General features: G+C 41.4%; 1 protein-coding gene across 2 annotated transcripts in view; it reads left to right on the plus strand.

Moving 5' to 3' along the window:
* Positions 1-16,504, plus strand: part of sowah (sosondowah) — a 430,739-nt gene that overhangs the window by 392,136 nt on the left and 22,099 nt on the right. The window contains exon 6 of one of the 2 annotated variants that reach the window (XM_069338695.1): positions 11,897-12,094. In XM_069338695.1, the coding sequence (XP_069194796.1) occupies positions 11,897-11,987 (91 nt within the window). In that variant the 3' untranslated portion in view covers positions 11,988-12,094. The remainder of the gene's footprint in view (positions 1-11,896; positions 12,095-16,504) is intronic. The other variant, XM_069338694.1, reaches the window with a different exon arrangement.

Genomic DNA, 16,504 nt, shown 5'->3' on the forward strand with positions numbered 1-16,504 from the left:
GTTAGGTAGGGTTGGTTAGGTTTGGTCATATGTCTGCGTTAATTTTAACTCTAATAAAAAAAAAATTGACCTCATACATAATGAAATGGGTAGCTTTATCATTTCATAAGAAAAAAATTAGAGAAAATATATTAATTCAAGAAAACTTGGCTTATTAGGCAAATCAGGCCTTGCATAGTAGGCTGAAAACTGCATTCTGGCTACTAGGTACGACATATATATATATATATATATATATATATATATATATATATATATATATATATATATTATATATATATATATATATATATATATGTCGTACCTAGTAGCCAGAACTCACTTCTCAGCCTACTATTCAAGGTCAGATTTGCCTAATAAGCCAAGTTTTCCTGAATTAATATATTTACTATAATTTTTTTCTTATGAAATGATAAAGCAACCCTTTTCTCTATGTATGAGGTCAATTTTTTTTTATTGGAGTTAAAATTAACGTAGATATATGACCGAACCTAACCAACCCTACCTAACCTAACCTAACCTATATTTATAGGTAAGGTTAGGTTAGGTAGCCAAAAAAAGCTAGGTTAGGTTAAGTTAGGTAGGTTAGGTAGACGAAAAAACATTAATTCATGAAAACTTGGCTTATTAGGCAAATCGGGCCTTGAATAGTAGCTGAGAAGTGCGTTCTGGCTATTAGGTACGACATATATATATATATATATATATATATATATATATATTATATATTTATATATTAGTATATTTTGGTAGCAGTCTTTCCTGTAGACATATATTATTAAATATGACCAAAAAAGTAAGATTAATAATTCTAACACGAATTTTCTCAATCTTTCGTACATTTCTTTTCACTGTTGGAGGTAAATCAAAAATCAATTCTCCAAAATTCTTTTTTATTTCAAGTCTGACGCGACACGAGCGCGTTTCGTAAAACTTATTACATTTTCAGACTTTAGTTTACAAATACACAACTGAATAGAACTTACGCATCTCCGATTTTATATCTACATTTTAGTGAGGTGGCATTAATAGGGTATTAATTTCATCAACACAAGACAGAACAAGAGGTGGCATTAATAGGGTATTAATTTCATCAACACAAGACAGAACACGAAACAATGGGTATTGAATAGAAGTGTATGTAGAAAGCCTATTGGTCCATAGTTCTTGATGCTTCTATATTGGAGCTCCGCTCCAATATAGAAGAGAACCACACTTATCCAGACCTAACGACCCTCAAAGCGCCCAGATGGGGTCACCTTGCTTCCTTGAAACGATGGTAAGCAAGTGGTGTGGGACTACACGTGCGCTGCCACACTGGCCAGTACCTACCTCCACTACAGCACACGTGAAAGCGGTGGTGCAGCTTCTTTCAGGGAATCGCAGAAAATTATTAATTTAATTTAGTTAAGTTAATTATTTTAAATACAGAGGTCTGACAACACTACTACAGCTTTTTTCCGATCGGTTCGGAGACCCTCGGTTCGTGGGAAAATGTGCATTGAAGTTCCTGAAGGAATTGGGGGATAAATTGATCAGCGCTACAAAAGACCAGAGAGCAAAAAGTTTCTTGTTCCAGCGCCTCAGTGTTGCGATCCAGAGGGGAAATGCCTGTTGCGTCTTGGGCACTAGTCCAACTTCAGAGGAATTCGAAGAAGTGTTTGACTTGCAACAATGATCGAACCCGTATCAACCCATGTATATCTTGTAACCATCAAATACATAATAAAGCACAAAAAAGGAAGTGGGTGGTAGGAGAAAAGCACACAGAAACTATATTGGAGGGGATCTAAACATTCCCTCTAATACGTTATGCGTGGTTTCCTCCGAGGCTATGGGTCCCCCTTCTTCCAGCTAGAGGTGGTACTCCTTTCCATTTTTATTAATATATATATATATATATATATATATATAATATATATATATATATATATATATATATATATATATATATATATATATATATATATATATATATATATATATATATATATATATATATATATATATATATATATATATACCACCTCTCTCGGCCCCCCCCCCCTCCCCCTCTCCCTCTGTCCTCCCCCTATCTCCCTTCTTTAAGGTCAGAGGCATAAAAATTATGAACGGGAACTGAATATTATATATGTAAGAATAGATATTACTGGGTATGTAAAGAGGTGAACAACACCACGGGTCTGAAAGCTGGTCATTGTTGCATACTCTGGGTATGCAACAATGACTTGACAACTTTGAATATACTAAAAAAAAGAAAAGTCTAGATACCATGTCTCATGACTGAAAAATTTCATTCATTGAAAGCCTACCAGCCATCCAGAAAGAGTGGGGAAACAAATAATGATAGACCAGGAGCCTTGGCTCCTGGTCTCTTCAACGTGTCTAATGTTTGTTCTTTAATTACAAAACACGTTGAAGACAAACTGGAGATGTCCAGAAAAGAATGGTTAATTAGTTACTTTTGTAAAAGGAGTTACTCGAGTTGCAAAGTGATTCACCAACATAAAATAACAATATGAAACTTAAGGAACTTGCATGCAACGTAAATGTGGGAAATTGATTCTTTGCCCACAGAGTCATGGAACACATTAATTAACTATTTTCTGATGTAATTTCAAACACAATTCAGATCTTCAAGAAACGATTGACTAAACACCTTGGTAATGTCTCTTTTTCATTAAATGTAATAACCAACGACTGGCATCAGATTTTTTCTTATTCTGTTGAAAAAATATATAGCATCCATGATTCCTTCCTGCCATCTGAGGAGCTGGAGGAGCTCTACAACTTGTGACAAGTAGCCGTGTACCCTGCATGTAACCATGTTGTAACCCATTTTGTGAAATGAAATTTAAAATAAAGTTAGACATATATACACACCTACTAAAAGAATAGGTGGTAGGAGAAGAAAAATATCAGTGTTCAGTGAGGATCCACAAGGTCTTCTCTGAGTACTTTTTATTTTCTTCTGAGGCTATGGGTCCCTACACCTGCACCAGAGGTGGAACCCCTTCTAGTTATGCAGTATATATATTTGTTATGTATTTTGTACAGTAGAGTACAGTATATACAAGTCGAGGGTTACCTTTCCCCCTATCATGCTACTTGTGGGATGGTGTCTAGTGCCTATATGATACTTCTTAAAATTAAGGCCATAAAATTAATTCTAATTTTCTCCCTCACATTTGTCATGTCAAGAGGGTATTTACAGTAGCAATATTATTATGGGCATAAGTAGAAATGATTGTATAAGCTGTAATGATCATGGTGGCAATAATAGTTGACTTAGATTAGTAATATTAGTACAGTACAATAGAAGTATTTGTACTATTATTAGTACTGTAGTGCAGTACTTGTGGTAGTAATTAAATTAGGTTCAACATTATTTTCATTATATACTTCCATTAATGTTTTTCACTATAATATAGCAGATGAAAATATTTCCTACCAAGAGTGCCATATAGTGCATTTACGTCTCTTGATGTTCTAATTTACCATTGCATTTGGTCTTGAAAGTGTATGTGGAGGTGACATCCACAACAATCTCAGTGCATTTCATATGCTAACCACTCACACTGCAAACAACAAATTTCTCACATCTCGGATTCACCGATGTTTCTAAGTTGTATGTTGTGTATTCTCAATCGTTTGGAAAAGACTTATCGTGTCTACCTTATCTATTACCCTCAGTGTTTTATATGTTGTGATCATATTTTCTCTGGTGTGTGCACGTATGAGTGGCCTGCGGGCCTCTCCAAGCAATAACTTAGTGGACTAGGCTATTCCTAGGCTAGGACTAGGCTATTGCTAGGCTATTGCTAGGCTATTAACTCTCACAAGTTAAGTCTGGCCTCGGGCCTGGCTTGGGGAATAGAACTCCCAGAACCCCATCAAGCAGGTGTCATACAGTGTCTGGTGTGTGTACAATGGCCTGGGCAGACCATCTAGGTTCTGGGTCAAAAAATAGTATCGTTCCATTCAATGCCCAATTTTGTATATATATTGTAAGTCTTTTTATTGTTTAATCTAAGTTATTAAATCCTTCATGTGTAATCTTTTCCAATACTTTGATTGCAGTGGACAGTTAATACTGTACAGTACTTTGATAATAGTAATGTGGAGTAGAGAGTTATAGCACAATGTTGGATGTCATTGTTGAGTGAAGGGGTAATAATGATGTGTTCTCCCGGGCAGAGCGCGCCTTCCACCAAGACTACCCCGACAGTGATACCTCCAGCCTTCTGTCTTGGCTCGCCTCATCCCTCTCTTCCGAACCTCACTGAGACTGCTCACGCCTCGCCTAGGCTTCACTCCTCATCCCAGCCTCACACCTCGCTTTACCTCCCCTCCTCATCTGACCCTTGCCTCTTGTCTCGCCTTCCTGCATGTCCACTCTGACTTTACTAACTACAGTATTCTGAACACCCTTTCATTTTCTGGTACAGTACAGTTATTAAATATAAATTATGATCTGACGAATACAGTTTAGCAATTAGGAATTAACGATACTGATGTATAGAGTACACACTAAATTCCTTTTAATCTTTTAAAACACTAGGCCATATTATATAAAACATATTTTCTACTGGGAATGCTTCAACCACAGTTGGAGTCCTCAGACACTGAAATATATTCCCTTAAAAATATTGTTACATAAGATAAATTCAGGATTAATGTTTAATAATGGTAATTTAGAAATTAATATTTTGTTGTAGCACGGCCTACTGTACAAAATACGTTAATGATGTGGCAGCATGTGTGGTGCAGGAGTGTATCCTCAGGCCTGCTGCTGTTGCCTGCTGGGTACTGAACCAAGTATGATGCTCAACAGGAGAGGAGAGCTGGCAATACAATGCACTTCTCACTTAAAATATGTCTGCAAGATCTACCTAGTTATAAAAAAAATCGCCATATTATTAAACTGAGAAAATAGCTAGAGAGGAATATTAACTAATTATATTATGCAATAGCTAGATAGGAATATTAACTAATACTGTATATACTTCACAATAGCTAGATAGAGGTATTAATTGTAATATTTGTTCCCAGTCAGACTGTTTGAGATATTGGAAAGACTGTTTCAGGTAGAGTTGAGTTCCAGTAACTATCTTGCTTGTTGTATCTGTCCTGCATGCTCAACTTGCCAATCTTTTGGTTTCACTGGTAGAAAATTTAAGTTTTTTTTCCACCAACTCACTAACCAACTCTCTGCTTTATTACAACTTTCACTAATGAACTTTGAGTTAATCAATGTATTTTCGATTATGGTCTTGATATTCATTGTGAAGATGGATTTGTTGTAAAATATGTAGCAAATCTTATCAGATACAATATCAATAATGTGAAATATACATGTATTTGAAGTCTAAATACAGTACCTGTATATACTGTCCATGTAGAATTAAATTAGCAAAAACATAAATTATGTGCATTCACTCAAGTGTATACATGTGTAAGCACATTCACCATAAGTAGGTAGTTTCAAAATATCATTTGACAATGATTATAGGGAAGAGGAAACACTTGAGCATAGTTTTTATTCTATAACTACAGTTAAGTAATTATTTAGGTACAGTACAGTATTTACATACACCCATCCACCCACCCACTCACTTTCTCCCTCACACACTTCCCCCACATTTTTCCCCCTACATTTTCTTCCCCCACATTTTCTCACATGGTAACCTGCTCCTTGTTTCATACCATATTGTAATTTAATTTACCAAATCAGTTGCTTCTGAAAAACGAGATAAACAGCCTGTGGTCTAATAACAGATAGTCAAATTAAGAACTTTTTATATATAAATTATCATATAATTTTGTGAACATTTACAAAAGTTGTGGTGATAGTAAGGTAGCTGTAGCTCACTGGGGGATATCTTAATGTTCATTGTAGTCACTGCACAGTTTAAAAATACTGTAAACTCCATTGATTGCTTCTTTAGTTAATTACACTCCTTTAATACTCCTGGTGTGTCTGCAGTCCTTCCTGACCCCATTGCACCTCACAGTTGAGTCCTCGGTAACAAACACTAACATCTGTGATGTTCCAAAGCTGACAATAATACATTGTTGAGTCCTCTGTGTTCTTTGTATATTATTCCCCAATCTGTTAACAGTAATATTATCTTGCTGCTAACCTGATGGTTTGTTCATCCGTCCTGTTGACTTGTCCCTCCATTATTACCACTACCAAACTGCCACCCAACCTTCAGAGCAGCTGCACCGCCACCGCCACCATCGCCGCCACCACCAGCGTAAGACAGGTTGCAGTCATGAGAGTGGGAGCAGGTCACGGCGTCACAGTCTAGGCGAGGCTGTGGCAGCAGTGATCTTCAGACAGGTAGCCAGACACAGCTAATTGGTCGTGTGTGCTGCCCGATCACCCATCCCCCAACAATCCACTTATTGGTTTTGTGTTTAGATTGTAGTTGGCCTACTTTTTGGGGGCAATTTTACTGATTTAATTTGTGTGATGTTAACTGAAGGATTTATATTTTTCAGCATTTTGCATGACTTGATGTGATAATTACATTTTTGGTAGACTGTGGTGATGGATCAATATCTTTTTCCTGTTAATGGTATTTTGTTTGTGGTGTGTTATGTACTGTATTCATAGAAATTTGTTTTATATTTGAATTTGTGTGAATTTTATACCAAATTTGTTACTTTAATACCAGTACTGTATTTGGTAGATCACTGCATGACAAGCTTTCAGTGTGTGAGAGCCTATGTGTGTGAAGTACCGTATATACTACTGCACTTCTTTTGCTTCTCTCGGTTGCATGACATTGCACACAAACAAATTTGTGTTATTTTCTTACCTGAAGTGCTAATGTTAGTATCCTACCCATATAGCTTACATGCATGTCATATTATCTTAAACTTCGTGTTATCTAATTCACAATAATATGCTGCTAATAATTTCAAAATATGATTATAGCCTTAAATTAGCACATTTGTCATCATTATTATCAAAATCACACACTTCCTACCCCCCTCATTCTGGAAATTTATATTTTCTGAGGGAAGCCCTGTCAGCTCTGCCGAGCTATCCAGGCTGAATGAATATGTATAACTATCTGGCATCAGTTGATGTGCATGGAGTTCTTGCCTACCGCAAGAACGTGGTACCGGGTACCACGAGCCAGAACCTGGCCCCCCTCAGATAGGTGCAAGGAGCAATGGCCCCCATGTGGTTGGGAGCATTCTATGTCTGCCATCGACTGGGCGGCATGCGGTTTCGCGTTTTTTTGCTTGTCGACACACGTGTCGACAGGCGGTGCTTGCTTCTTCCTTGGAGTCCACTTGGGCCCTGGCTCTTAGGTTGTCTTTGCCTTTTTGTTTGCTGCTGTTTGCAGAGTCTGCGGTGGTGCAGTATCTGCAGGTGGCTTCGGCCAGTTGCCGTCCTATGTCCGACTTGTTAGTTCTCCGGGGGGTTTGTGGTGGGCCTTCCCAGAAGGGTCGTGCCAGGGCTCGGGTTCTTCCATCGTGGTAGGCCAATGGTGTCAGATTCGGGGCAGACGCAGAATCCGATTTTGTCTTTTTCTGGTCGGCCCGAGGATCGTCCTGTGCGCCGCTTAGGTTCTTGTAAGGTGCTTCAGCTCTTTCACTGTTTGTCCCATTGACAGGTTAATGAGGGGGAGGCTCGCTCTATTCACTCGCACCTGGCCCCACGATTTGTGCGCCTTTCAGGTCGTTTCGTGCGGCCTGTGGTGGCATTGGGTAGCTCCTCCTCCTGGGGGTTTGGGGCTGGCAGGGCAGGCCTCTTCTCCTGCGCTTTGTAGAGTCATCAAGGAGTGGGTCCGCTTGGGTGTTATCGAAACAACCTCATCCCTCAGGTGGGTTTCCCGGCTGTTTCCGAAACAGATTGTGCGGACCTCCGGTTCATTCTGGACTTGTCCCGTCTGAACACATGGGTTTATTGCCCCTCCTTTCCGATGACTACTCTGTCCCAAGTCTGTCTTCTGTTGGAGCCGGGTGCTTGGATGGTGTCTCTGGACCTCAAGGACGTATATTGGCATGTCCCAGTTCATCCGAGGTTAAGGGATTGGCTTGGTTTTGTTGTGGGGCATCAAGGTTACCATTTTCATTGCCTTCCATTTGGCTTGAATCTGGTGCCTCAAATTTCTATACGCCTTACTTGGGTCGTGGTGACCCGCCTGCTTCTGTTAGGTGTTCAGGTTCTGGCCTACCTTGACGACAGGCTAGTTTGAGCTCCCTGCCAGTCCGCGTGTCTGTTCGTCAGGGATTTGGTTCTTTTCCAGCTCTCCTGGTTCAGATTCTTGGTGAACGTGCGGAAGTCCCATCTGGTTCCCTCTCAGGTTCAGTCTTGGCTGGGTCTTGTGTGGGACACTCGAACCGCTTCCTTGTCTTTTCCTCTGGCAGCTCTGCTTCGCCTGCGTTCCTGCCTTTGTCTGTTCCTGAGAGGCTCCCGGGTCACGCGGCGGTTGCTCGAGGGTTTGTTCAGGAGCATAAACTTGCCATGATGGTCTACCCGCTGGGTCGGGTGTAGCTTCATCGGCTATTCTGGTTACTTCGGGGACGTCCCTTCTGTCTCTCTTGCGACCGCTGGGTTCGGCCTCTGGGGCTTTGTGTCGGTTGCTGCATCACCGGCTTCCTCTTCGGATTTTTCGGGGTTCAGTGCCTTGGCGCCTACTCGAGCCCTCGCTCAATGTGTTCACAGATGCATCGTCTTTTGGCTTGGGCTTTGTGACCAGTGCTCAACAGGATAGCCAGGGTCAGTGGAGTCCATCCTTCAGTCGGACTCGCTGCACAGTGTGGGAGTTTGCGGCTGTGTGGATGTCGCTCTGGAGGGTTCGGGCTGCTTGCGGATCAACAATCCGGCTCCATTCGGACTGTTCCCTGGTGCTTCATTGCCTGAACCGATGGGGTTCCATGCGGTGCTTGGCTTTTTTGGGGCTGGTCGCTTCGGGTGACTCGTCTGCTGAGTTCTCGGGGTTTGGCTCTCCTGGGGTGTCTAGTGTACTGATGGACGGCCTGTCCCGGTTCATTCCCCTGTCCACAGAATGGACGGTCGACGCCAACTTGTTCAGTTGGCTCTGCCAGAGGTTTGGGCCTCCAGAAGTGGATCTCTTTGCGTTGGCATGGTCGAGGCGTTTCCTGGTATAACGTGGAGCCCTTCCCCAACTGTGAGGTCGTCAGGGTCAACGCCTTCAGGCAGGACTGGGCGAGGTGGGGTTACCTGTAACTCTTTCCCCCAGTTCGACTGTTGCTCCAGGTCTTGGCTCTCTTGGAAACATACTAATGGAGAGTTGTCCTTCTGGCTCCTTGGTGGCCAGCCCAGCCTTAGTTTCAGGCACTGCTTGCTCGGTGACCAAACCCGAGGGTCTTCCCACGGCTCTACCTCTTTCAGCAGATCGGTCCAGCCCGGCATGAGGCTGGTTCATTCTTTTCCTCGAATCTTCGTGTCTGGAGTTTCTGACTCGAGTCTATCATCACTTGTATGGGGCACAGGTGGCTTCGTTGTTGGACTCCCACCTGCGTGCTTCATCTTGACGACAGTATGAAGTTTCCTGATGGTCCTTCCGGTTTTTCCTATCACTGCATAGGTGTAGTTTGGTCTCTGATAGGGTGTTTTGTCCTTTCGTGGTTGTTCCAGAACCGTCATCTTATGCCAAATACTGTCGCCTCGTATCGTGCAGCCCTGGTGGAGCCGCTCCAGCTTGCGTTCGATGTTGATGTTACTTCTGCCCTGTTTCGTAAGTTGTCTTGTGCATGGTCATACCTCCGGCCTGCTCATGTGCCTCCTAAACCGTCCTGGTCTTTGGACCGGGTGCTCTCTTTTCTCTCTCCTCGGTTTGTTGTGTCCCCTTCGGTTCAGATTGTTTTTTAAGGCTCTTTTCCTGTTGGCATTGGCTTCTGGGGGTCGGGTCAGGGAGCTTCATGCTCTCCTTCGGTCCTGGTGGTAGATTTGTTCGATCTCGGCTGTCTCCTTCTTTTCTAGCGAAGAATGAGACTGCTGCTTTCCGGAGTGGTCCTTGGGTTGTTGATGCTTGGTTGGTCAGGCCGGAGGTGCATCATGTGTTGTGTCCGGTTGCGGCTCTCCATCATTATTTGTGCGCCACGGATGTGCTTTGGGTTGACCCGGTTTCCCTCCTTTCCTGTTCCCGGGCTCGGGTCTCTCAGGTCGTTTGCAGGATTATTAGGTCTTGTCAACTTGTGGTCTATCCCTGTGCCCAAAATGTTCCTACATTTGCTGCTTTGGCTACCATCTTTGGCAACATGTCTTGGGTTGATATTCGGGCCTGGGGTTTTTGGAGGTCGAACAGGGTGCTGGCCACCTTGTCAATGTCCCTCGACCTGGTAGGGCCTGTGTTGCATTAGGTTGGCAGTTGCAGTCAGTTGTCTCAACTTGTATTCCTTGTCTCTGGGTAGTTGGCTCTGGGGAGCCAACGGGGCTTCTCCCAGAAACCCAGCATTGAATGTAATGAAATGTCATTTTCTGGGCAAGTCCTGGAGGCTCCTCGGCATCCCTCCCTCCCTCTGGTCGGCGTTTTTTTTTTTCAAGTGTTTTGACATCCAGCCTAAGAACCGGTGGTTGGATCATCGGCACGAAGGTCTGGGGCTCCCCCTTTCCCCTCCTGGGGAGGGGGGTCGCACAGACATCGGTGCAGCAATGTGATGACATCATGCTCGTTTGCTAATTTTCTTTTGGGAAGTTCTGTCCACTCGTTCGGCTTTCGGTAGTAATAGTTTCACCAGAATAGGGGTTTGTTTTGGAGCGCCTACCTTTCTGGGTGTCAGACCTGGTTGATGGCAGACATAGAATGCTCCCAACCACACGGGGGTTTCTTTAGGCCATTGCTCCTCGTGCTTCTCTAAGGCGGCCAGGTTCTGGCTCGCAGTCCCCAGTAGGCAAGAACTATATGCACATTGAATGATGCCAGAAAGTTATACATATACATTCAGCCTGGATAGCTCTGGGGAGCCTCCGGGACTCACCCAGAAAATGGCATTTCATTACATTAAATGCTAGTTTTTTACTAAAAAACTGACTCGAAGTGTAACAAAATTGTTGTGGAAAAATATAAAAAACTAATACTGTATATATTTGGCTACATTTTGTTAGTCAGTTATTAGATACCTTGGAAAAAAACAGAGGAAATATTTTTGTAATTGTCTTCCACCCCAGTTTTCACAGACCTATCAAGCATATAAATACAGTATACATGTATGCATATATATTGTTTATAATATGCATGCATCATTGTACAGTACTGTGTGTTAAAGATACAAAATTATAATTTTCAAGTTGTTATATTTGTGACATTTTTAATACAAAGTTTACACTAATTTTGAAATAAATGTTATAAATTTTGATTCAAAAATTATATTAAATCCAGGGAAAGAGGAGGGGCAAATTGCCCCTATTGCCCAATAGTGTGGGTGGGTCCCAAATACACTTCATGTTGTGTTAAACACGTTGTGTTATCATTCATCTCATATAATGTTCATGTTAAAGTTTCCTCTTAATGTGCTTTTCTTCTTTATACTATAACTTTATATTGTATGAAACTTGACTAATATTTGTTATTCCTAATATACTCTTGATAACAGCTTACACCATTCACTCTTTCCTGTCATACTACTACTCAACTATGTTCCACTTCTCATTATTATGCCAACAATGCTTCTACAGTACTGTATAAGTGTAGGATTTTGTGCTGTGTTGTATTCAATTTGCTAGAATTCAGGAAATATCTCTGATTTCTTACAATTTGCAGTACTGTATTTAAAATCTTTTGAGTTTTAGAATCTATTAATTGTACTTAACAGATGTTACTGTGTATCATCCAGGTTACTGTTCATTTCTGCTTGCTACCAGATGACTTGTAGATGCCTACTGTGACTTTTGTTATTGTCTCCACAGTAAAAGAGGCAGCTGGGTTTCTGCGTATCGGGTCCCTGAATGTAAAAGTGCGGAAGACAACCGAGGCCTTCAACAACTTGCTCTCCCGTGACGTCGAAGCAAAACTACATCGTGCCTGGGGATCAAGTGACTCGCTACCCGACGCAGTAAGCTCACTTCCAAAGCCTGGAGAAGAAGGGCTGGGTGAAAGGGGAAAAGGCAAGGAATAATTATGGGAGAGGGTAGTTGGGAAGGGTATACAGTACTGTAATACAGTACAGATATTGTAACATATTTATTTATTTTTTATTTATTTTTATTTATTATTTAATATTTATTTTACAGTATTTATACTGTACATATAAAAGACAGTACAGTAATAGCTAAAAATCACAATAATCAGAACTACTGTAATTTATTTTTGTTATAATGTGCAAAAATTTCAATATCATAGTAATTTAATAACCTGAAGAACACTGATAGTTGAAAAATTACAATTAATTTGAGAATTTAAGAAAGTTGTAAAGATCCAACATATTTTTTCTCGAATGAAAATATGTGAATTTTATATGGCCATACAGTACTGTGATTGCATTTTTAGAATGCATGTACAGTATATACTGTACAGTACAGTATCTTGAGGTTATCTTGAGATGGTTTCGGGGCTTAGCGTCCCCGCGGCCCAGTCCTCGACCAGGCCTCCTTTTTGTTACACACCCCCAGGAAGCAGCCTGTAGCAGCTGTCTAACTCCCAGGTACCTATTTACTGCTAGGTAGCAGGGGCATCAGGGTGAAAGAAATCCTGCCCCTTTGTTTCTGCCTCCACGAGGGATCGATCCCTGAACCTCAGGACTATGAATCTGAAGTGCTATCCACTCAGATGTCAGGCCCCCTTCAAATTACAGTACTGTACAGTTCAAATTGCAAATAATACTCGGTTCAACTGCTTCTGCTCATTTTGAGAAGTACAGATAAATAAGAGAGCATCATAACATGGCTTTACAAAAAGACAATCATTGACAAATTTACTTATGTTTTCCAAATTATTTCAAGCAGAAGACAGTGGTAAAGATTATATTATATACCTAGACTTTAGAAAGGCTTTTGGCATTGTTTTACAAGAGACTAATAAGCAAGGTAGAGTCAAATGTTATTGAAGGGGACCTCTCAAATTGGTTCAGGGCATTGTTATTACTCAACAAAGGGCTAGTATAAATGGAGTACGGTATTTATTAGGGGATCATTCCAAAGAGGAGTACCTCAAGGCTTTATTCTGCAGCCACTATATACATAAGTTAGATAAAAGAGTGAACAGCAGTAGTAGTAGTAAATTTTCTGATAAGGCAAGCAATAGATTCAGCCAAAGAGTCTTACACACTGTGGAAAGCCCTAAATAATTGGCAAATTCATGCTTACAAATGCAAGATTCTATTCCTGGAAAAAGAAAAAAAGAGATTTGCCTGAAATGCTGTGCATTTTAGTGGCCTTAGGCATAGTACAGTATATACTGTACTAGATCTATCTAGAAATCCAACATTCTGCTTGTAACTCATTTTGAATGTATGTTCCTTTACCTGGATAAATTATTATTATTATTAAAGATACAGGTATCAACTTAATGCTATCAAAATTGGTTTCTTTTGTGAAGCATATGAGTTATCTTAAAACCAAGAAAACACTGCATGAATGTTTTAAAATAATGCTAATAGGGTATTAAGATTCATATCAAGAAACATTATTCTTAAATTTTAGCTTGCCCTTATGAGACCTTATTTGGTTTATACAATACAGTTTTGGGTACGGTACTTTAGAATAGATATAAAATTATTTGAAAATATATATAAGAGAATGACCAAGTTAATCCCAAGAATGAGGAAGTTTCCATGGATTGACAATGAACTGAATATATTATACAATCTTCAGAAGGGCATAGACCAAGGTTGAAGTAGGCAAATGAATGAAAGGCTTTAACAAAGGGGGATCTAAATAGGGAACTAAAAAATAAATGCAGTATATAGTAACTAAAAAATTTATTCAAGTTGTATATATTTAGATTTAGAAACTCTGCTTTGGAAATAGGGTTGTAGAGCTACGGAACACATTATCAAGTAAGATAATATAAAAGCAACTATATGAGTGGGAGTGATGGGGTGTAAATAGGAGCTGTCTTACTTGGCCTGTCAGCCTTCTGCATATTTATTTATTCATATGCAGAATAAACTCATTTAAGGTAATTTTAAGCTAAAAACACAAAACTTAGAATAAGGCAATGTACTTTTGATTTTAGATACACAAGATAAAAATACAAAAGGAGAAACTTCTGTAAATAAGATGCTGTTATATATTTACACCACATTTTTAATGTGTCTATCTAGCTTCAGGAATACTCTGTTTCATAACTAACAATACAAAGATAATGTTTTCTGGGAGGAGCCCCTTCGGGTTCCCAGAGCTAACTGGGCTGATATGAATGTATTAGACCCCTGGCATCAGTCAATGTGCATGGAGTTCTAGGCCTACCAGGGACCACGAGGCAGAACCTAGCCCCCTCAGAGAGGCATGAGGAGCAATGGCCTATAGAAACCCCCCGTGTGGTTGGAAGCATTCTGTATCTGCCATCGACCGGATCAGGGACCCAGAAAGATAAACGCCCCAAACAAACTCCTATTCTGGTTAAAATATTGCTACTTAAAGCCAAATTAGTGGACAGAACTTCCCAAATGAAAACGAGCAAATGAGCATAACATCACCACATCACTGCGCCGCTGTCTGCTCAACTCCCCCCCCCTCCCCAGGAGTGTAAAGGGGGAACCCCAGACCCCCGTGCGTGCCGGCTATCTGCCCTGCAGTTCTGTGGCTGATGTGAACTGGCAAGGTCGTGCACCTCTGGCTCCTGTTTTTCCAGTTCTGTGCCTTGAGATGTGGTGCTGTCTAAGTGGTGGTGCGCGAGCCAGGAGTTATTTCACAAGTACTCGGGCTGCATGCACCTAGGGGTCCCCTTCCCTAGGTGCCCTGTAAGCACTGCCCCTGGGGATTGATGCTACCTTCCTCAAGTCACCTTGGGGTCTACTTTTGCAAGGTCTTTTTCTGCTTGGTGATTGACTGCCCTTGGAGTCAGATGGGGTGTTTCTTGCACCTCTGTTTGCCTCTGGGGTAGAGGGTACTGTGCAGCTAGTTTTCATCTCCCATAGCGGCCGGCTCTGTTCCACCTGGGCACGTTGTCCTCTTGCGAGTTTTTATTTTGTTTTTGTTTTCCTGCCCTTGGGGGATCTGCCCCTTGGTTTTGGTCACACCTATTTATATTTTGGTGTCCTCCACTAGGCCCCCGTGAGTGTACACATCCCGGGGGTTCAGCTTTAGCAGTTTGATTGGTAACTTTAACCCTTTAACTGCACAACGCGCCTGCAGGCCCACGTCTGGGATGTGCTATGCGCCTCCGGGTATTTGTATTTTTCACGTTCCATTCAAAACTCCCGCGGCTACATGGGGTTCACATCAGCTTCGTCAGGGCTCTTGTAAACAGACGCCATCTTTAAAAAAAATTGTGGTCCACATTCCCGGGTGTGAGAGCCTCAGGAGTGAGTGAGCAACCTAGGCTGACGCATGCAGCATGAGCTCACAGCACTGCTGTTCAGCTGTGACCACAGCATCGCCTAATAATGTCAAAATATACATATAACTTTTATTATTTAGCCATGATAGTACTGTATTACAGAAGAGCCTGAGTGTGATAATGACTGTGTACAATGTTCAAATATTAGTGATTCAATGCTGTTCACAATGTTTACAGCGCTAGCCACAGCACCACAGCATTATTTCGTCCATCTAGGAATCTTCAAACAACTTCTTAGGTTCCTTTACAAAAAAACTTCTGGTCAATTATGTATTTACAGGATTTAGTGACCAGTATTGTGATAACAGCAGGATTGTGGTGATAATAAGCACTGTGCGTAGTATTGTGGGAGGAGTAATTGTGATGAGGGAGCGAGGGAGAGAATCGAGGTAGCCTCACTGTGTGGCAGCCACTCTTGTTTTGCTCATCATACCAGCTTAGTGGTTCGTTATGGTGAACACATTTGTACATGGGTATATACAATGTGTGTATATACCCATGTACATATGTGCATAGTATTGTGGGAGGAGTAATTGTGGTGAAGGAGCGAGGGAGAGAATCGAGGTAGCCTCATTGTGTGGCAGCCACTCTTGTTTTGCTCATCATACTAGCTTAGTGGTTCGCTATGGTGAACACATTTGTACATGGGTATATACAATGTGTGTATATAGTGTAGAAACAGCAACAGGAGTATGTGAGTATGTTGGGAGAAGATATTTTGGTGAGGGAGGTGATGTAATCGTAGCGTCGTCTGCTGGCTGCTGTGTGATTTCTCATGCAGTGTATGGTGGCCACTGTAAAGTTTGGATCCAATACCGTCTTCCTTGCATAGTTCTAGTGAATAAAACGTGTAGATAGGTATACATAACATGTTTAAATAGTGTAATACAAACAATAACAGTATGGTGGGAGGAGCAATGTTGGCGAGTAAGATGTTGGAGGAGTGAGGGAGAGACTGGATGTTGGAGGAGTGAGGGTGTGGCAGCTGACACTGACGGAGTTGTGTGTGTGTTCAT

This window comes from Procambarus clarkii, chromosome 40 (genome assembly GCF_040958095.1).
Source record: "Procambarus clarkii isolate CNS0578487 chromosome 40, FALCON_Pclarkii_2.0, whole genome shotgun sequence".
In the NCBI taxonomy this organism is placed as follows: domain Eukaryota; kingdom Metazoa; phylum Arthropoda; class Malacostraca; order Decapoda; family Cambaridae; genus Procambarus; species Procambarus clarkii.